Raw genomic sequence first — 22119 nt, forward strand, 5'->3', positions numbered from 1 at the left:
CATACTGAAATTCATCACATGCAGCAGCCTAAGTTTTAAAGTCATTTTGTAATGGTTCACAATAATGACAAATACTAATCTTACATATGGATTTAATTTGTCTTTACTAATAAGTAATACAAATGCAGTTTGGAAGTCAAAAGTACAAATGGTGCGGTGAAAAGTAAGCCTCTCCACCTCTGCTCTTCTAGCTGCTACCTGGCTCTGCTCTCCAGAAGCAATCTCTTTTATCAATGGATCCCTCCTAAAGGCAGAAAACAGAGAAAGGAAGAGGTGGAGGGAGGTGAGAAAGGAAGGAGAGAATGCAACCATGCTATTTGACAGATACTATTGCCTCAAGCCACTGATTTGGTCTGTTTCTACGGTTGCATTTGTAGCTTCAAATAAAGTCGGACCTCGTTTTAAACAAATGTTTTTTGTCAAATGAGCTAAATGCCAAAAGGCGAGCCCCACAATGGGAGGAAAGATGCCTACCATAGTGATTCAAAGCCTGCTGGTCAAAATACACTAAGCATGTTTGAGCTAGTAGCTACACTCCTTGGAGATGGAATCATCTAAATGTAAAGAAATAGATCAAAGTACTAAAAGTAAAAATGCACAGCTTCACTTGCAATGAAAGAAAATGCAAATTAGAATAACCTGAAGTTATCACAATATACCTTCCAGAGAAGAAAAAAGGAAATGATAAATACCAGTGTTGTCCAGAATGTAGGGGAAAAATTATATTTGAACTCTACAGTGCTGATGGTTCCACAAATTTGATCTTTCTGGAAAGCAATCTAACAATAAGACAAGCTATGGTTCTGTCTGCACTTTTGGATCTGGTAACACCCCTTTGGGGAATGTGGTCCGAGGGAATAATACAAAAGGAAAAATTTAAAAAGGACTCTGTATAAAAATGTTCATGACAGTAGTATTAATCATGATGAAAAATTAAAACAATCCAAGTGGGGGAAACTGGACAGCCTATTAACAAGAAAGAATGCTATACAGACACTGAAAATGACAAGGATTAGTGACAACCTAAACAAACAGAAATGCACATTTGAAATAAGCAAAACCAGCCTGCAAAATAAGATGTGTGCTCTAACAACCAGAGTATACTTTATGATTTGGTAATCATATGGCATACTAATAAAAAATCCAAAGAAGTTAGAGATTTAATAATCATGAAGGTTTTTTGCTGTTGTTAGCTACTTGCTAATAAATGCCTTTCTCTTGAAGAAACATCATCGTATTCATCATCGACATCACTTAAGCCACCTGTAACCCTCTTCTAAGCCAAATGGAATGATATCTAATACCTCAGTTTCTTATGAGGCATGACGAAAAGGAAAACATCAGTTCAGACTTTTTAAAATGGCTTCTTTAAAGAGGCTAGGTCATCTCCAATCATCCCCAAGGTACTCTTCTAAAGCCTAAGCTGGCAAAAGGTAGTCACATTTTTGACTGAAGTTCATTGTAGAGAATATACTGGCCTTAAATTAAATATACAATCACAACAGCCATATATCTGCATGATACACATATGTTTTATTTTTAAAATTTTTTTTTCACATATACTTTAGAGTAACAATTAACATATGTCATACAGTTTTGCCCCTTTATAGGACCTGGCACATCATTTCCGTATTTTTAGTGATTTATTTAGAGACCAATGTATCTTTGATGACATACTATTGGTCATATTTAATTTATAGAATACCAAATGCTTATCGTAAATCTAATTGTTGATTATTTCCTACTGAAAACTGACCTGCTCTTATCTATTTTATGACGCAGTTTCCAGTAACACTTGCAGGAATCAGGAGCCACTTATTTAGTAAAGGAAGAATGCTAGGTTAAATCCTTCTAGTGCAAATAATCACACCCCAAATTATGTCTTCAAAGTTTACATTTTCAGATAAAATAAAAGACATCAGGAAACATTTAACTTTATTCTTTGGTCCTAACAGCACAGGGAAGAGCATTTTACACTTCACTAGAATCCCACTTAGATGATGACCAGGTTATTTCTTTCAAAGAGCTTCAAAACATGTTTACAGGAGGGATGTCCTGTACCAGATAAGGATTATCTCCAATTTCGGATTCAATGAGTCCATAAACCGCTGAGATAGATACTTATTAGGTACATGCCCCAATAGGTTAGAGGAAGCAAAAAGGGACAGACAGACAGACTAGGGTGTTAATTAGGCCACCATGAAAGAAAAGCTGATACGGCAAGAACCGAAAAACATCCTTAAAGAGCACTTCATTCAACGTGGCTGTTTAGCCTTGAGATCACTGGGAATTTGCCCACCAATGAATCCAACTGTCCTCTGTGAAGTGAATCCATTAAAGGAACAAGGAAACATTCACTGTTCCCAGCGATCCGCTAAAACCCGTTGCTGGCTGCTTGTGTCAGGCTTGGCTTGCTGCAGCGTGTACGTGCGCCTCTCAGATTTCTGACTGCAGGGGGCGCGGGTGACGAGCGGCTCCGGCTGCGGCCGCGGCAATCCGTTATCCCTGCGTTTCCACGAAGGCCAAGCTTCCGTCAGTGCCCGAATGTGGCAGGGACACTGAGACAGGCTATTCCTGTGAGACGCGGGGTTCCCTTCACAGGCGACTTGGGAGTCAGAGATGCTACCGGGGAAGAAGTCCGGCCTCACAAAGGACAGCAAGGACTAGACCTGTCACCACGTCACAGGGGCAGGAGGTAGACAGTGAGACTTACTGGCTTAGAACAAGACGGCGTATGACAGCACAGCAAACAGCAGCAGCAGGAGAACTGGCGCAGTTGTGCCGGTCCCCCTGTCCCAAGTCCCACAGGACAATGTAATGGGCTCAGGCGGATGCCACCCATGCAGTGGGTTGCATGGCAGCTGAGGAACCCGGGCTCAAGGGCCTGGGACTTTTTGAGCAATGAGCAAACAAACCAGTGTCCCTCCCCTGGGAAGCAAGCAGTTAAACGGTAGTCACACCGTGCTCACCTTGCCCTACAGAAATGGCTCAGTATTTGGAGACCAATAAGCCTGGCTTTAAAAACCCTCACCAAGAACGTGCAAGGATGCTCACGACCCACAGTGGACTGCCTCTCCCAACAGACGCATTTGCTTTGCCAGATGTTCTTAGAACTGCACCGCACAGTCCAAGGTCTTCCCTACCCACCGCTCCGCCCTTCCTGCTCTCCTCCACAGGATTTAGACCTGCACCTAGTCTGTCCGGCAGCTCTCCTTGACTCCTCTGACATCAGGCATTGCCTGCTGGACAGAATGGACACTGTCCTGAGGGGGACAGATGGTCCCAGGCACAGGACGGCAAATTATGTCTTCAAAGGGGGACAGATGGTCCCAGGCACAGGACGGCAGTCCAACTGCTCAGGATTTCTCCGGAGATAACCTGGGAACACTGGGAGAATGGCCTGGCAGATGTGGTGACTCAGATCTTCGAAATACACGAGAAGAATAACACCTAGAGAGACGGTGGAGATGGCTGGACACTGTGAAATTGTACTGGACGCCCTGCAGCCGGGGAACGGAAATGGAGGACAGTTAATAAGGAGCTAAAGACCAAGCGTGAGGGCCAGAGGGCTTCTGCCGGAGCTCACAAAGCCCCTTTCTCCTGCAGTGAAGGAGCAGACCAAGGGAGAACATAATGGAGTGGCCGAACTCAAAGGAGATCAAATACTCAATATTTAACATGTGGCGTGTCTGCTTTGTGCCAGTCAGGGCCACATGATTCCATGTGGTTGGGAAATCCTGGGACCCTGAGACACGGAGCGGGAGCATCTGGCCAGACACTCCTCAGGGTGTTGGCTCTGTGGACACCCCCACCCAGGCTTCAGTTTGCAGAGGGGACCACTCTTCCCTCCTAACAGCTAGCATTTCCTTTGTGCTGGAAGATGCTGCAGAGCCTGTTCCCCCGACAAAGCCACTCGCGTCCCCCTCCAAGAAGTTGTGCCTGGCCCCTCTCCTGGTTACTAAGCTGATAACTAGGATTAAATCCCAGCATAACCTGGCCACGTTAGTCCTGAGCCTAATTAAGAGAAGAAAGTATACACCAAAGAGCTGCAAGAATTAGCTGATGGGTACTGACAGGAGCCACGGAAGCACTGGGGTTGGATTTCAAGGGTGCTATATCAAGAGGGGCAGAAAAGCAAAAATTCAGAGACTCGGGAGCACATTCTCAAAATAGAGATTTAATCCCCTGGCAAGGACCCACAGGGGATACAAAGTCTCTACTAAGTGGTTCTTAGAGGCCTGGAGAAAGTGATGGCTACCACTGAGCAAAGTAGAAATGCCTGAGCTGCCCTGACCAACGGCAAAAGAAAGAATGAAAAGGCAGAAGGAAGCACACATGATGCAGTGGATAAATTGCACGAGGTAAAAAACCCCGTGAGAGGGTAGTGTTCCACGGTGCGGGGGGGGGGGGGGCTCAGCGGGAGGCAGAGGACACCTCATTTACCAAGGTCATCAGGAAGGCTGTGGTAAAAGGGGCAACAGCATCACTACATTCAGAGGTGACCTCCTCTGTAGGCCAGGGATGGCGGTAAGAGACCATCACAGAGCTGGGGCCCAGAGTAAGAGAGACCAGGTGGAGGTGCTACCCACCAGAAGCCAGGAGGCCACAAATACCAAAACAAACCACAAGGCCTGAGGGGCAGCCAAGGAAGCTTTACCCTCAAGGAGTTGCAGAGATGGCAAATGGACTAAGTGTCCCTAGGAATAATACAGATGGACAGCCAGCAAGGGTATTGAGATCTACAAGCTGAAAAAGACAACAGTGGAGGCGCAGGGGTGTGAGGGAGCTTTCCCAATAAAAAGTCCTCTAATTCCTTGCTCCATTTCCAGACTTCAGCTGTTTTCTGACCTCGAAGAGGTAGCTGGGTCCCTAGAAGGAAGGACAATGACGAATATCCCCCCCCCCCCCAGTACTTCCCCTAACGGGACCTATAGCCACTAACTTCAGTGTATATACACAGTGTACATAGTCGGACATTTGAGGAATACTGGGCTCAAGATCAAAGTTGACATTGATACCTAGAGACCTGAAGCATGACCACGGCCCAGTTAGACTGGGGGCTTCAGGGTTGAGTAATCACTGAAGTCCTGGCCTGAAACAAGACTCACAGGGGGCCGGCAGACCTACCTAGTGGTCATTTCCTACTCCTCGGGGGTGTAACTGGGATTGAGGTGGTGCTTGAGAGTAATGCCCACGGGGGCCCTGGGCCAGTAGGGCGAGAGCTGTCACGGTGAGGAAAGTCAAGTGGGAACCTCTGAAACTGATCCCCTCCCCCAGACACAACAATAAATTGAGATGGTTACTTTTCTGTGTCAACTTGGCTCAGGCTAAGTACTCAACTAGTCAATCAAACATCAATCTAGGTTTTGCTATGAAAGTATTTCATAGTTGTGATTAACATCTACCATTGGTTGATTTTAAGTAAAGGAGATTATCCTTGATAATCAGGGTGGGCCTTGTGCAATCAGTTGAAGAACTTAATAGCAGTTCCCTGAAGAAATTCTGCCTGTGGACGACAGTTTCAGCTCCTGTCCAAGTGTTTCCAGCCTGCCGGCCTGCCCTACAAATTTCAGACTGGCCTAATCAGTCCCTACAACTGCATAATTCAATTCCTTGCCCTACACACACACACACACACACACACACCTACCTCAGAGCTATTGGGGGTTCAGTTCCAGACCACAATAAAACAAGTCACTTGTATCTTTTCATTTCCCAGTGCATATAAAACTGATGTTTACACTATACTGTAGTCTATTAAGTGTGCAATAACATTATGTGTAAAAAAAAAATGTGCATACCTTAATTTAAAAATACTTTATTGCTAAAAATTACTAACCATCATCTGGGCTTTCAATGAATCATAACCACTGATCACAGATCACCATAACAAATGTAATCATAATGAAAAAGTTTGAAATGTGATTACCAAAATCTGACAGAGAAACGAAGTGAGAAAATGCTGTTGGAAAAATGACACCAAGACTTGTTCGACACAGGGTTGCCACAAACCCTTAATCTGTATAAAAATAACCACAACAGTCATCTGTGAAGCACAATTAAGCAAAGCACAATAAAATGAGGTATGCCTGTAGGCTTTCTCATTAGGAATTGGCTTACAGCAGGATACATATATCCTACTGGTTGTTTTCCTGGTAAAACCCTAATTGATAGATAAATCAAAACAATATTACATCTCAGGGGAGACAGAGTAGATCAGTGCAACTATTAAGACCCTAAAAGACACAGAGAATGGTAGCCCCTATATCTTTGCACCTATAGCCAAATGGGGGTTCCTGTGTGACCAGCAGAGGCAGAAAACAGCTTGAGCTTGGTTTATAGGTGGGTCAGCTCAGTATGTGGGTACAAAGTGAAGATGAATGATATCTGCATTACAGCCACATTCAGGGGTGCAGAAGCAAAACTTTTCTAATGGACAGGACCTCAAGCAGTACACCTGACTTGGTGTAAAAGAAGCGGCCTAACATGAGAATATTTATCGGATATGCAGACTCCTGGGCAGTGGCCAATGGCCTGGCCGTCTCGTTGGGGGACTGGAAGGACCAGGGCTGAAGATCAGAGACAAGGAGAGCTGGTGTGAAGACTGTGGACTGACACGTGGGAGGAGCAAAGTGTGACTAGTTCTGTATCCCATGCTAACAGCCATCAGAGCATCCACCATGGAAGAGGCACTGAACTGGCAAGCAGACACAGTGGCTAAGCCAGGCGCACGGGCCTTTGGTCAGCGGCCACCACACAACTGGCACAAAGGACACATAAACACAGAGCCACACGACTGACAAAGGCCCAAGAGCAAGGACTCCCGCCTCCCAAGGCTGATCTCGCGGGACTCCTCGTGACAGGTGCTCTGCCTCAAGGACTCACCGCATCATTGGTCTGGCTGACCCATTCTCAGAACTCCACAGCAGTGTGAGACTTTTCCTACCCAACCTTCCTTCTTGCCTTCCCTCTTCTCCAGAGGTTAGACCTCTATCAGAGTCTGACTGCTTTCCCAGACTCCTCCAACCTCCTTTCCCACTTTCTTTCATGGGCATTTTCCCCTTAAAAAAAAAAAAAAAAAAAATCTCTCGCACATCTAATCTTGGACCCAAACTAACATACCAGGTAAACTAATTAAATGTGCTCACTATTAAAGCTCTATTCCTTTGTTTTGCAGGGTCAGAAGTTCAATTTTAGTGATTCAGCAGCAGTATTAAAGTCCTGTGAATTAATTCCTGCCTAACTCATAAGGGACTGATTGATAAAATAAAAGGACAAGATTCTCCAAATGAGAAAAAACTGCCAAGGAGACCAGAGAGATATGCAATGAAGCTGACAAAGTATTCCCATCTCAGCAATAACAGCTACTTGAAAAGGAAACTCAGCCCACAAGTAGCCTGGTAGGTCTGAAACTCGGAAAGGGAGCTGGCTAGCCAAAAGGTAGAAACAACCCACATGTCCATCCACTGAGGAATGGACAAACAAAATGTGGTCTATCCATACAATGGGATATTATTCAGCCATAAAAAGGAACGAAGTCCTGGGACGCCTGGGTGGCTCAGTTGGTGAAGCGTCTACCTTCGGCTCACGTCATGATCCCAGGGTCCTGGGATGGAGTCCCACATCGGGCTCCTTGCTTAGCGGGGAGCCTGCTTCTCCCTCTGCCTGCCGCTCCCCCTGCTTGTGCTCTCTCGCTCTGAAAAAATAAATTTTTAAAAATCTTAAAAATAAAAAGGAACAAAGTGCTGATCCATGCTACAACATGGATGAAGCTCAACAACATACTAAGTATGGCCCAGACACAAAAGGGCCACATGTTGTATGATTCCACTTATATAAAATGTCCAGAATAGGTAGTTCCACAGAAATGGAAAGCAGACTGGTAGTCGACAGGGACGAGGAGGAGGGAATGGAGAGTAACTGCTTCATAGGCACAGGGTTTCATTCTGGGGTGATGGAAATGTTTTCGAACTACACAGGAGCGGTAGTTTGGCACACTATGAATGTACCAAATGCCACTGAATTGTTCCCTTCAAAATGGTTAATTTGATGTTATGTGAATTTCACCTCAATAAAAATAAATAAATAAATAAATAAATAAATAGCAAGGAGGTGCATGGATGTTAAAAAAGAGACATTTAAAAAATTTTTTAAAGAGGGTGGGGTGCAGAGGGAGCGGCCTGGCATTGAGAATCACTATCCCATTCACATCGAGCTGTCTAGACCTAGTTAAACCACCCTTCTCTACGCACGGCTGTACCTGCCAACTGGAAAGGTCACCTACACCTCTAGCACAAAGACTAGAATTCTAGAATTGCCTGCTATTTCCCCTTTCCTGGCAATTTCATCATACACTGGGGTCGTAAATTCAAGGACCACATTTATGAAACCAAATTTAGGATACCTCCTCTGGTAAGTACTGAGCATATTCCCAGGAACAATGGATTTCGCTCAAAAATCCAGGCCTATGAGGCTGTTAAAACTACAGCTCTCAATGACTCTAATACTCAAGGGATTGGAAGAATTCGGCCTCAGATATTTTACTTACAGTAACAGTAAAAGCATAACTGAGTACCATTGCATTTTAAAGACCAAGTTCATTTCCAGTTCCAGTTCTACCAGGAAGAGAGAGAGGCCGCTGCTTCAGTGGTGTCTGCGGTCACCGGGGTTAGAGGACTCCTGGTCCCACGAGTGCCGGGCCCTCTTCGGCCTGTGGGACCTCTCTCGGCTCCTACTTCTACTTCGCTGACTACGCCCCTCAGAACGCCCATTGGGCCGGCTGGAGTGTGTGTCTGAGCTTCGGCCCCGGTCTCTATCTCTGTTCTTTTCTTCTCTGGTTGAGGACCTATGTTCATGCTTCGGTTTCTCCTTCTTCGGCTCCCTCTCTCTGTCCCCTGCTCCACCGCGGCAGGTCGCCCTGACCTCGGGAGAGCTGGGCTGGTGCTTCCGCACCTCCCTGGGCTCTGACTTCTGACCCCACTCTGAGTTCTTGTTGCTATGCTTTTTAGAGCCACGGTCATCCTTTTCCTTTACCATCTTGTTTCTGGGTGGCGAAGAGGGGGCTGGCTGCTCCGCCTGTACCTCCCGGTCAGGCTTCTCTTTGTCTTTCTTTCTTCTCTTTTTTTCCTTTTTGTCTGGAGGGAAAAAGGGGCACAACCAATGAGGAAAGGAAGATGGAGGAGGGGAGGGGACGCAAAAGGAAAGCACTGCTGGCAGTGGTGGCAAGCAGTCGTAATCGACACTTCCAGAAAGTGTCTCCGAGAAGCCAACTTGGATGTCTGTCCCCCTTGATATGTCAAGTTGCTGTATAAGGCAATTCTCACCCTTAATTACCTGTCTGAAGACGCTGCCTCCAAATACAGTCACATTCTGAGGCACTGCGGGATTAGGACTTCAACATATGAATTTGGAGGAGACAGAATTCAGCCCTTAATATCAGTCTTCCACTGACACCTCTCCTTTCCCAGTTAAAGTAAGGTTCCCCACACCTTTCCCCTTCATACGTGAGAAATGATTATCAACTCTCAGTGAACGCTAGGAAGAGCAAACACTAAGACTACCCAGAATCTTCTCTTGGGTCTTAACGCTTTACCTTTTTTGTGTTTTTTTGTGGGTTTGTCATCTTCAGAACCTTCAGATGAACTCACTGAGGGGGTGTGAGCCCCACAGCCCCTCTCCTGGAGTTCTTTGGACACATCATCTATTTCTTCAGAGTCCTTGGGAGCTCGATAGTTGGACACATGATCCACTCGAATAGTTCTTCCTTTGATCTAAGACAGACAGGCAGTGCTTCAGCAGAGATGGCCCTCCCGTTGAACTATTTGAACCCAGCTGCAAAATGCCATAGTTTGAACCACACCCTTTACCTTCCTGCTAATTCTATTTCTGGGGAAATTACTCTAAAGGAGACCTGCCCAATTGATGTCACAGCACATATACCTAGATAATAATTTGCTCAGCCCTTGGGGCAGCCAGGTAGGGCCTGGGGCAGCTGGAGTCCCTGAGGCACTTGTACCAGACAGCCTCCTCAGTTTACCCCAGTGTGCCACAGAATAACCTTCATGTTCTACGTGTGCCATTAAGTGAAGAAAGGCTGGGCAGTACTGCCCCAAAGCACAAGCAGCAGGGAAAAATGAGAATTTACATGCATAAACAATGAATTACCCTCAATCTGTAACATTTATTCACAGTAAAACATACTGTGGCCTGGCAGCTAGAAAGAATTCCTGAAATCAAGTGCAGTGCTGCAGCTGTTTTCTTGATACAGCAGTCAGGATGAGGCCAAGGAAGACCAATAGCTAGAAAGGGGGAAGGAAGCTTTTTTCTTAAGCCCTCACACCTTGCTCTACCCCCACCATAATGGACAACTGGCTCACGCTGATATTTTTGCTGTGAATCACAACTCTCTGGGTGAACAACAAAAATTAACCCCTCACTTAAAAACATTCAGGCAGGGCACCTGGGTGGCTCAGTCAGTTGAGCGTCTGCCTTCAGCTCAGGTCACGATCCCAGACTCCCAGGATCGAGCCTCAGGGATCGAGCCCCAGGGATCGAGCCCCATGTCGGGCTCCTTGCTCAGCGGGAAGACTGCTTCCCCCTCTCCTCTGCCCCTCCCCCTGCTCCTTCTGTTTCTCTCTCTCTCTCTCTCTCAAATAAATAAAATCTTAAAAAAATTCAGGCAGATACAGACCTATTCTATAGGCAAAATCATCCAAAATTTTAAAAGTCTGGCTTTTATTGTTCCCACACAAGAGCATATTTTTATTCTTACCTTTAAGCCTGAGCAGTTGGTCATCTTTCCTATTCCCCTTTTGAAAACATTTTTGAAAACCTCTCTTTTATGGTGACTCCATTTGACTGCTGGCTCTCTTAAAAATCAAGCCTAGTACCTTGTTCCACCCTGTCCTATAATCACCAGCTATTCCATACTGGTGCAATCAGTAACAAACTCTCCAAATCAAAAGTCACACCCCCCCCCAAGTTATGACAATGCTTAACCAACTGCAGTGCTTTTCCTAAATAAGCATCGGAACCAGGTAGAGCATACATAAGCCTGACTTGCCCATCACCTTCTCTCAGGCCAAGGGTGCAGTAAGAGCGAACAGAGGAGAAACAACTTCAGAATGAGTTACTTTTGTAGAATTTGTCATCAGACTTTTAACTAGAGAATTTCCAGGGCCCAGCAATGCTAAGTCAGTGGAGATATATGATAGACCCACAAAGCTATGTCTTAGAGCATGAAGCCATGAGAGAGCCCCAAATCCCCTGACAGAGCATAGCATGGAAGTCTCTTTGTTGCCCAATACATCAGAGATGAGAGTGGGGTTTGAGAATGGAAAGGTGAGAAACCAGAGGCTTGGGCGGGAGTGGGGGGCATGGTACCTATGCTCCTGGGAAGATGAACATGAGGAAAAGGAACAAGTGTTAGCAGGGTCATACGCCAATGAAATTATTTCCTGGGATCATTTCCTGGTCAGTATGTCCCCACACCTCTGCAACTCTCTCAACGCACCCAGGTGACCAGTACTGCCCTTGAACCTGTGGCAATTAGGTGGGAAATTAAACCGAACCCTTACATACAGGTAAAGTCCAGCCAAATCCTGCTTAGTGAACACACTCACCTTGATCCCATTAAAATTGTCAACAGCCAGAATTGTGCTCCTCTGGTCTTCATAGCAAAGGAAACAGAATCCTTTGGATTTCCCAGTCTTCTTGTCCCGCACCAGATTAATGTTAACAATCTCCCCATATCTATTTATTTTATAAAAGAGTAAGACACTATTGATTTAAAATGCAAAAACTTTCAGACTGAATGACAAAACAAAATTCAAATAATATAATCTGTACAGGAGACACATCTAGAACAAGATAACATAAAAAGGTTAAAAATAAAAATTAGACGAGGACAGAGCAGGAACACCCAATTACAAAATGGGTGGTAATATTAAGATCAAAGATGAATTCAAGGCCAAAAAAGATATTTAAATGGGACTAAGAGAGCTCTTTTACACTGAAAAAGGTCCTGATATATTACAAAGATATGTCGTGAACCTTTATGCATAAGCTCACAAATCAAAAATTTAATTAAAGAAACTATTAAAAATACAGAGAAACTGGTAACAAAGGTTATGAGATATTTTAACATACTACTTAAGTTTATAACACATAAAATTGGTAAAAATAAGGTCAGATGAATTAGTATCAATATATAATTATATAACATAAATATAAATAAATAACAATTATGTTAACAAATATTAATGTCAAACCAGTGGATATATAGATATATTTGAATCTTACAAAAAGAGGACAATTTCTTCTCAAGAATCCATGAAATATGTATTAAAATTGACTACAAAATAATCCTCAATAACTTCTAAAAACAGAACAGAATATGTTCTCCAATCACAATGCTCTCCAGCTGGAAATAATATTTTAAATAAAAAATACCCTACTAGCTAGAACTTGAAACCTACTCTCCTAGCTAACAACTGGATGAAAGTGAAATAAAGAAAAAAATCAACAGCAGATTACTTAAAAAATAACAAAAATGAGAAGAATATATACCAAAACTTATGGGATGCAGCTAAAACCACACTCAGAAAAATCTGTAACCTTAGAGAATTTTACTGTTAAAAAGGCAGAATGAATATAAAAGAAAACAAATCGAAGGAAAGCAGATGGGAGTTAATAAAGATAAAAGCAGAAATTAAGAGAAAATAGAAAAAAATTCAACCTTACTCCTTATACAAAGTTAAATTCCAGATAAGTTAAAGATTCATAAATTAAAAAGTAAAGTCATAAAAATAAAATAGGAATTGGTGGATACTTAATAACATGATCACATACATACATTCCGGCCAGATATCTAGCATCTTACCTAACAGAAAATACAGTAGCATCTTACCTAACAGAAAATACAGGTTTCTCCTGCTACCCGAATGTTCATTTTATGTCACTTCGCTTTTACAAAAGACCTACATTAGTACCTGCTTTCACTAACCGAAAGAAAGCTGAAGAGGATTTTCACTCTTATGACATGGTAACTGCTTCATCACTTTATGCCGTTTTAGCTTAGAAAGCTTTCACAGAACACTCTACCTCCGGATAGCAGGGGAAACCTGTACTGGAGCTGATTCAACTAAGGTCAGGAACTATTTAACACTATTTAACATTGTAGGTATAGGCCAGTGCAATTAGACAGGAGAAAACAGATGTAAAAAAATGAAAAAGTAAAACTATCTCTATTTGAAGATTTATATATAATAGTATGTATAGAAAACCCAAGAGAATTAATGATAAACAATGATAAAAAACAAACAGTAGAATAATTCAGTAAGGTAATAGGATATAAAGTTAAAAAAATAAAACACTCTCTTACAAAAACAATAATCAGTTAGAAGATATAACCAAAGAGAAACCCCATTTGTATTAGCAACAAAAAACTTAAAATACTTAGAAATAAACTTAGCAACAAGCAATGTACAAAGTCTATATAGAGAAAATTTTTTAAAACTGAAAGACACACACACAGATTTGAACAAATATAAAGACATCCCCTGTTTTTGGATAGGATGACTCAACATCTTAAAGACAGCAACATCTTCCCCCAAGTTAATACTTAAATTTAATGTAGTACAAGTTGTGTTTTACTTTCCTGGAGCTGGATAAGTTGATTCTAAAGTTCTCATGGAAAAATGAACATGTAAGAGTAGATGGAAAAACTTTAAAAAAGGAACAATGAGGGAGAGTAACTCTCCCAGATACTAAACACACTGAAAACACTGTGATTAATTAGTGTGGTACTGGCACATGAAGAGACAGACAGACCAATAGAACAGAATAGAAAGCCAAGAAAGAGACTCAAGTATATATGGAAAAATTAGTAAGATGATATGGGTGACATCCCAATTTGCTGGGGGAAAATATGAACTTTTTTATAAATGTTGGGACAACTGGATAGCCATTGAAAAAACATGAAATTGGATCCGTGTCTCACACTATACATCAGAATAACTGTAAATGGATCAGAGATTTCAATGCATAAAATTGAAACCATACAAGTACTAGAAGGGAACACAGATGGGTGGGTGGGGAGAAATACTATCTAATTATGACTCAAAATCCAGAAGCAACAAAAAAAGACTGATAAATCTGACCATATAAAACACTAGAGTGTGAGACTATACAGGGTCTGCACAAAGGAGTTTTTGGGGGGGATGGAATTGTTCTTCATCCTAACTGTGGGGGTGACTACACAAATCTATACACGTATTAAAGCTCACAGGACTGTACACTCCCTAAAAAAAGTCAATTTTACCATATAATTTAAACACATGAATAAATTTTTTTAAATTTTGCACAGCAAAAACAAAACAAAACAAAAAAACAACCCACAACAAAGTCAAAAGACAAATGACAAAATAGGAGAAAATATTTACAACTCATATCACAGATAAAGGACCAGAAAGTAATTTTTTTCCTTTTTGCTATAAAGAACATCATCAGGACAACTGGTAAAACTGAATAAAGTCTATGGATTAGATCAGTGTTAACTTCCTGAATTTAATCACCATACCGAGGTTAAACAAGAGAATGCTCTTGTTTTGGGGGGAAACAAATATTGAAGAATTTAGGGATAAATGGGCATCATGCCTGCAACTGACTCTCAAACGGTTCAGAAAAAAATAATAGGTATACGTGGGGAGAAATGACAAAGCAAATGTAGTAAAATGTTAACATCTAGGGATTCTAAGCGAAGGGGAAACAGGTATTCTTTACACTACTTTATAACTTTCCTATTTTAAGCCTGAGATTATTTCCAAATAAAAAGTAAAGAGAATATAGAAACTCGTTTAAATGGACTCCTACAGACCAAATTGGGACAATCTGAGCATCAAGAAATAATAATGATGGCAATGTAGTAAAACACATCAAATTAAGTAAAATAAGTCCACAGTAACACAATACATGACAAAGTGGTATAACAGAGTTGAAACCATTAAGAGCTTTTGTAAAATCACTAAGAATATGAGGAACACATCAACAGAAGAAAACAAGCAAAGGATATGAAAAGACAACTTACAAAAAACAAGAAATAATGGCATGTAAATCTATGAAAAGATGTTCTACTTCACTGATAATTAAATAAAGGCAAAGTAAACTCATAATGAGAAACCATATGACAAATATTTTTTTAAAATAACCACTGCCAATTAGGATTCAGAAAAATGGGCATTCTAGTGAGAGTAGAAACTGATACAACCTTCTCAGAGAGCAATTTGGCCATATTTACAAAACATCTTAAAAATGCTGATCTAGTAATTTCACTAAGGAAATTATCAGCAATGCATACAAAGGATGTATATACTAAATATGTATATACATATACTATAATGTATATACTGAATATATATATGTATACATATAGTGTGTGTGTATATATATATACACTAAAATGCAATACAATTTATAACAGCAAATAATGCCCAACATTTAAAAAAAAAAGATGATAAAGAAATACACCAAAATGTTAAGTTTTTCCTTAAAGTACATTCTGGTTTCTTCTCTATGCTTTCCCTTTTTGCCAAATGTTCTATAGTGATTACACATTACCTTGATAATCAGAAAACAAAACATTTTTTGAAAACCACTGTTACCAACGGCAAAGGCAATCTTCATGGAGAGCAATGTGTACAGCCAGAAGAGAGAATTAGAATAAACAAACACACTAGCTGATCATCACTCAATGCAAATAAGACAAAAACAGCCTCTAGATGGAAGGCTGGACCAGGCAGAGGTATCATAAGGGGTGGAAATTACAGGCTGCACCCGCTGTGACCTTCCAGCTCCCCAGAAGTAGGAGGAAACAGCCTCTGTCCCTTTCTGGGCGCTTTGCAGTGTGGGCTGCGGAGGCCCTCTCCCATGGCCTTCAATGTGTATTGCCCAATTGCGTTCCCATGGCCCTCTCCCCCATATGCTGCCCGACCACTCAGCCAGGGTCCTCCTCCTATCGGACGGCCCAACCATCCCCTGCCATGGCTGGCTGTGTTTGCTTCCCCAAACCCTTCCGCCGCGGTCCTCTGCCTGTACATGCTGTCCAACTTCTCTGCAACAGTCCTCTGCCCTCAGGGCCCCTCTGGCCTTACAGACTGTCTAACCACTCCGTGTAGCTCTGGGTTGGGCCCAGCCCCTCTCTACCAGCTGCCACAACCAGAGCAAGCTGCCAAGACGCTCTCCCACCCAATGCTGCTGCTTTCATCTCATAGCGGAATGAAGAATATATGGTTGACCTATTCATTCTTGTTCCTCAACAGCCTGTAATTCTCAGCTTCTGGGTAAAGAGACTGGCTCTGCTCAGTAACCTTATGCTCATCTAGAAACAAAGAAAACAAACTACTGCCTAAACCTTTTGCTTTTTCTCCCATTCTTCTGTGCTTTGCCCTAATCCTGCAACACCACACAGGTGTAAGCCAGAAGGGCTCTGTGATCATGGATAACCCTTAGTTTGCAGGAGCCCAAAGAGCCCAACATGGTAGCTTCCTGTGAGTTCCAGTCTGTTCTGGTGTTGGCCCAGGCTGAACAAGCCTCACTGAAGAAGCAATAAAAACAGACCAGAATCCCCAAGACAGCTTCCTAAATCATCCAACTTCTTGGATTGTCCATATTGGAAGAGTTCTACAACCATGTCCTGGGGCTCATCTAGACTAGAGCAGAAGCTCCAGCCCTCCCCATGCAGGGAGGCCAGTGAGCCTACAATAAAATAAATGGATTCTGTGATGCCACAAAATGCATTATGGAAGCATACTCTGGTGACCCAGAAGGCAGGAAATGAAAAAAAACTTACTGTGAGAACACACAGATGATGTCCCCTTCAGTCAGTTCATAAGGAAGCCCTCCTAGAAGGGAAAACCACATTTCAGTTCCACAAACATTTACCAAGCGTCTACTACATACCATGCACTAGGCCCGGCACTGGGGGGTGCAAAGAGGAGTAAGCCACAGAGCCTGCCCTCAAAGAACTCACAGTCTGATGACACAACAGAAGCATACATAAGGTGCAGCATTAGTGCAGCAAAAGGAGTGATTAACTTTGTGGAAAGGTTGGTGTCCCCACTAACCAAATACTCCTCACACCCAAAATCTTATGGACAAAGCAGATAGTTGCTGGCATAAAACTCTGCTTCGACAAACATATCTTGAACTCACCTGCTCTTTACCCACAAATTCACAGCTAAGATCCAAAAATCAGTTTAAATATGAAAATATTAACCCCACCTCACATAGACTAAGGAGTTTATAATCCTTAGTTGTCTTTATAGACAACTGTTCAGCATTTCATAGGAAATAAATTCCCCTGCAAATCTTTCCTTCCTCATCTGTAAAATGGGGACTTTGGTACTTACTTCACAGAATTGTAAGAATTAAATAAAACAATGGATATAAAGTGCTTAGCACAATATAACAGAACAAACTGTCAAATTACTGGAAGTGACACAAAGTGAATATAGAGATGACAATATGGCCATGGGCAGAAGGCAGGAACTAATTAGATGAGGAAAATGAATTCTGATGGAAGGGGAAAGGGCAGGGGACTAGCAGTAATACAGGATCGTGCCTGAGACCATGAGTTCTAGAATCCCATAGTGCTGGTTGTCCCACTTACTAGCTATGTGACCTTACGTAAGTCCATTAACTTCCCTGCACCTGTTTCCTCAGCTCTGTAATGGACGCGGTATAACAATGGTCTCTGAAACCAAGAAACCAAGTGGCAAGACTCTTACCACAGTGAATGGCAAAGGGTAACTATCACGGACACTGGCTTGGCAGGCGGAGCAGACTAAAAATGGGAGAGAAAAGAGATACGGAAAACGGATTTACGGGGCAGCCAGCAGAAGGAAATAAAAGTGCGTGATGAATGCCGGGAGGAATGAAAGGCGGGAATACTGAAAGGTTAGGAAGTAGGCCAGGAGAGGAGGAGGAGCCGTGCAGGGGAAAGATGTGGACCTCACCCAGGAAGATCCAGGCGCTGTCTTTGTACTCGGAGTGCCAGGACACCTTATCTGCCACCCCAAGCTGGACCTCACGCTCATTCAGCTCGTTGATCAGCTTCACTTTAGTTAAAGGGCTGCAGAGAGGGCGGAAAACCGGACCTTAAGTGCGGCCTGGCCAGAGGTAAGGGTGAGCAAAACTAGGGGACTAGTTTCCAGTCTCCGCGCCTCTCCCGCCCCTCGGCCCGGCAGACGCTCTACCACCCCAGCCCTGGTGGGCCACCTCCCGCGGCCCGTCCCTACTTCTTCAGAGGTAAACGGAGTCCTTACTTCATCTTCTCAGGTTCGCGCTCAGTACCGAGACCCTGACTTCCGGGCGAGTCTGCACCGCGCGTGCGCAGCCCCGACGCAGCGCTCCCATTGGACTCCGCGGAGCTCGCGTCGCGCCGGAAGAGCTGGGCCGCGCCGGGGTGTGGCGCTTGCGCACTAGCGCGGAAAGGGACTCCTCGCTCTGCGTGTTTCGCTCCGCCAGAGAATTTTTGTCTAGTCCCTCGGTCCGTCCCTCTGTGGGACGGGGACGTGGGTGTGAGCCGGGTTTATTATAGGACCCTCAGCCCCCGCACGACGCCTGGCATTGATTGGGCTAGCTATAAATGTTTGCTGAATAAAGACTGAAAAATGTGCCCGTTATGGCGACTTAAGTCCCAGCCTTTGCTTGCTCTCAGTGCAAATCCCTACTGGGGCTTCATTCCCAGCCAATTGCTCACGCACACACACCCATCAAAGCATCCCTGTTCAGGAATTACAGCAGAAAAGTGAAGAAGATATGAGAGGGTAAATCTTTTTTTTTCTTCCTCAAATTCAAATGCACAGGCAACTGACCAGTGTGCCTCCATAGGCTGAATTGAATACCCAGATTTGTGTTAAGAGCTGTTACCCTCAGCCACCCTTTTCCATTGTCTCGCTCCTACTTAAGCAGGAGGCAGAAAGAAATAGTGAAAAAGCTAATAATTGAGCAGATGCTAGGTTGTGTGCTAAGAAATTCACATGTACTGGCCCTCCATCCTCACAACCACCCCCATAGAGTCTATACATACAATTACCCTCCTCATTTTACAGAGGAAGAAACTGAGATTCAAAGGAGTTAATTAGTTAATTCAAAGGAGGTACTCTGCCTCTACCTATCAGGTCTGGTTGATTTAATCAGTTCTTACTGAGTATCTATATTTGTCCTATAAGGCATGTCTGTAGACAGGAATGTAAGGTGAGGTTCTCTGCCCGAAGGAGCTAATATCTTTGAGGAGACAAGATAAATTTGCTTGGTAGATTTCACTCCAGAAATAACCAGGAATCCATAGAAGAGATGGTGGCATATAATGTGTGATTTAAGCCATATTGAAGCTTTGACTCTGTCTCGCATGTGTCCTCATCAATAACTGGTATCAGACCATGCATGGTATAAAAGTGAAGTTCCAGAGCTGTGTAGTTCTCTTTGTAAGCCTAGCTCAGAACCCCAGAAATTAGGCACTTCACCAAGTACTCTGATGATGATGGTGATGATGACAACTCTACCCTCAATGACTCACCATCTACCCATGTCCTGCCAAAAAGCAGGAAACTCCCCACCAATGACAGTTTCTCTTCATTCATTCTGTGTTTGTGCCCCTCCCCCAGTCCAAACCAGCTATTCATTAACTTTGTGAAATTATCTTGGCAATGAAAACTAAACAGTGACAGATTGCATACAGGTTTCATCTGCTCCTGGGAATCTTGGGTTGCTTAGTTGTAGGGTTGAAGTAGCCACTGCAAAGTGGTAAACTAGCATGCAGCATTATCTGGCTGGATTCTTCAGGCAACTGTGAAATGAGAGAAATAGGGCTAAACCTGTGTCTTGGTCATCAGGAGGGTTCAAAAGGAAGCTGAAGTGAAAGAGGAGATTAAGACCAACCAAAGGGAAGGACAGTTTAGTTGGAGGAGGGCGTGGGAAGATTGCTACTATCTAGCTAGTAGGTTCAGCAGAGATATTCTGAACCCGGGAGAACTTAAAACCATCCCAGGTTACCCGGGACATCTCCATTAACATGCTTCCAATTGGTAGGAATTGGTAGGTAAGATGATGCCTAGAGATATCCACAAGTGTAAGTGGAAAGGGGATGAGGATCGAGGGGACCCTCTGATCTTAGCATCTGAGAGGAGGACCAGGGTTTGCTATTCAAGGTGGCTACTAGTGATCTCCACCAGTAACATTGATTTAGCACCCACTGGATGGACAGCTCAGGTCTAGGTCCTCTGGGCAATGTTAAGGAAGCCAAAGGCAATCCTCACATTCAAGGCAAGGCCAAGCAACATGTCCAGCCAATTTCATCTCTTCACTTCCCACCACACCACATCCCAAAACAGCTTTCCCTCCTGACTTCCCTATTTCAAGCAATGCTATCACCATTTTCCTGGTTGCCCAGGTACAAAACAGGGGTTTCATATTTCAGTCATCCTTATTCCTCACCCAAAGATATCTATCAAATCACTAAGTCCTAATAATTGTGCTACTGCAGTGTCTATAAAATGCATCTCATCTAGTCACAGTTCTGTTTCTTTTTTAAAAAAGATTTTATTTATTTACTTATTTATTTGAGAGACAGAGCACGAGTGGAAGGGGAGGGGTGGAGGGAGAAGCAGGCTCCCTGCTGAGCAGGGAGCCAGACACGGGGCTCAATCCCAGGACCCCAGGATCATGACGTGAGATGAAGGCAGATGCCTAACCGACTGAGCCACCCAGGCGCCCCAACAGTTCTGTTTCATTATCACATGCCTTCTAGTTCTTTCACTACTCGTAGAACTGCCTTGGCCCCTATTCTCCTGTCTTTCCTCCCACTGCTCCCCAACACAAAGCCTCAACTTCAGCCAGGTTTCACTTCTATCCATTTCCTCAGGGGCTCCTTTCATTTCCAACCTAGACACCCTGCTGGGAGAGCCCCACACCCCTGGACGGCTCTTCTCTCTCTGAAATCTGCCCAAGCTCCAAACCCCCATCCAGGCACCCCTTAAGCAGGAAACATTTCCTGACCTCATCAGTACACAGTGATGGTTCCCACTTCTGAACTCTGCAGCACATCATAACATTTTCATGTTATCTCCCCAGAAAGAGTGTGAGATCCTGGAAAAGAAAGGTTCTTTCTTTTTAAGCCCTCAGCACCTCAAACACCTTTCTGCACACATAGCAAGCAACCAATACAACTATTGGTTAATGAAATTGAAAACACACAGAGCTATGGTTACCTTTGGGGAAGCAGATGAGGAAAGGAGGAGAGAAGCCTTTACTTACCCTTTGTTTCTTTCTATACTGTTAGAATTTTCTTCCCTGGGCGCCTGGGTGGCTCAGATGGTTAAGCGTCTGCCTTCGGCTCAGGTCATGATCTCAGGGTCCTGGGATCGAGTACCACATCGGGTTCCCTGCTCAGTGCAGAGCCTGCTTCTCCCTCTCCCTCTGCCACTCCCTCTGCTTGTGCTCTTCTGTCTATCTCTCTGTCAAATAAATAAATAAAATCTAAAAAAAAAGAAAAAAAGAATTTTCTTCCCTTTATCCAGATTATCACTTACATTTTTTATTTTTATTTTTTAAAAGATTTTACTTATTTTACTTGACAGAGAGCACACGCAGGGGGAGCGGCAGGCAGAGGAAGAAGGAGAAGCAGGCTCCCTGCTGAGCAGAGAGCCCCATGCAGGGCTTGATCCCAGAACCCTGGGATCATGACCTGAGCCAAAGGCAGACGCTTAACCAACTGATCCACCCAGTTGCCCCATCACTTACATTTTTTATTGCCATGTTATCTTGGCAGACCTTTATTTTCTCACTTTTGTCTTTTGTTCATTCAACAAATATTTACTGAACAACTTTTACATGCTAGACACTGTTCTAGGTGCTAGGGTTATAACAATAAATAAGGCAAGGAGAGTTCCTTTCCTCATGGAGTTTACATTCTTGGGGAAGAAGGAAAATAAACATATAAATATACATCCAACGTTGAAAAGTGCTATAAAGGGTAAGGGGACAGAGAGTGACAAAGTTTTGCTATTTTAAAAAGGTGATGGGTCAAAGAAGCCCTCCCTGATAAGGTGGTAGAAGCACCTC

General features: G+C 43.4%; 1 protein-coding gene across 1 annotated transcript; it reads right to left on the reverse strand.

The window, feature by feature from the left end:
* Positions 1-1512: 1512 nt before the first annotated feature.
* Positions 1513-18441, reverse strand: RBMX2 (RNA binding motif protein X-linked 2). Its single transcript, XM_006735168.3, has 6 exons — positions 18321-18441; positions 18012-18127; positions 16847-16898; positions 11622-11751; positions 9593-9770; positions 1513-9134 (listed from the first exon to the last, which is right to left on the reverse strand). The coding sequence occupies exons 1-6, from the start codon at positions 18323-18325 to the stop codon at positions 8644-8646; spliced, it is 972 nt and encodes a 323-aa protein (XP_006735231.1). The 5' UTR covers positions 18326-18441; the 3' UTR covers positions 1513-8643.
* Between the last annotated feature and the right edge of the window lie 3678 nt (positions 18442-22119).

This window comes from Leptonychotes weddellii, chromosome X (assembly GCF_054177405.1).
Source record: "Leptonychotes weddellii isolate Sample4059 chromosome X, ASM5417740v2, whole genome shotgun sequence".
Classification (NCBI taxonomy): Eukaryota; Metazoa; Chordata; class Mammalia; order Carnivora; family Phocidae; genus Leptonychotes; species Leptonychotes weddellii.

What these genes read in the sequence shown, in the direction of transcription:
- RBMX2 (XM_006735168.3), bottom strand. An exon ending in CAGCGCCTGGATCTTCCTGG is followed by an intron (nt 16,899 to 18,011) that starts GTGAGGTCCACA and finishes TTTCCCTTCTAG; the next exon opens with GAGGGCTTCCTTATGAACTG. An exon ending in CACAAAAAAACACAAAAAAG is followed by an intron (nt 9,135 to 9,592) that starts GTAAAGCGTTAA and finishes TTTTCCCTCCAG; the next exon opens with ACAAAAAGGAAAAAAAGAGA.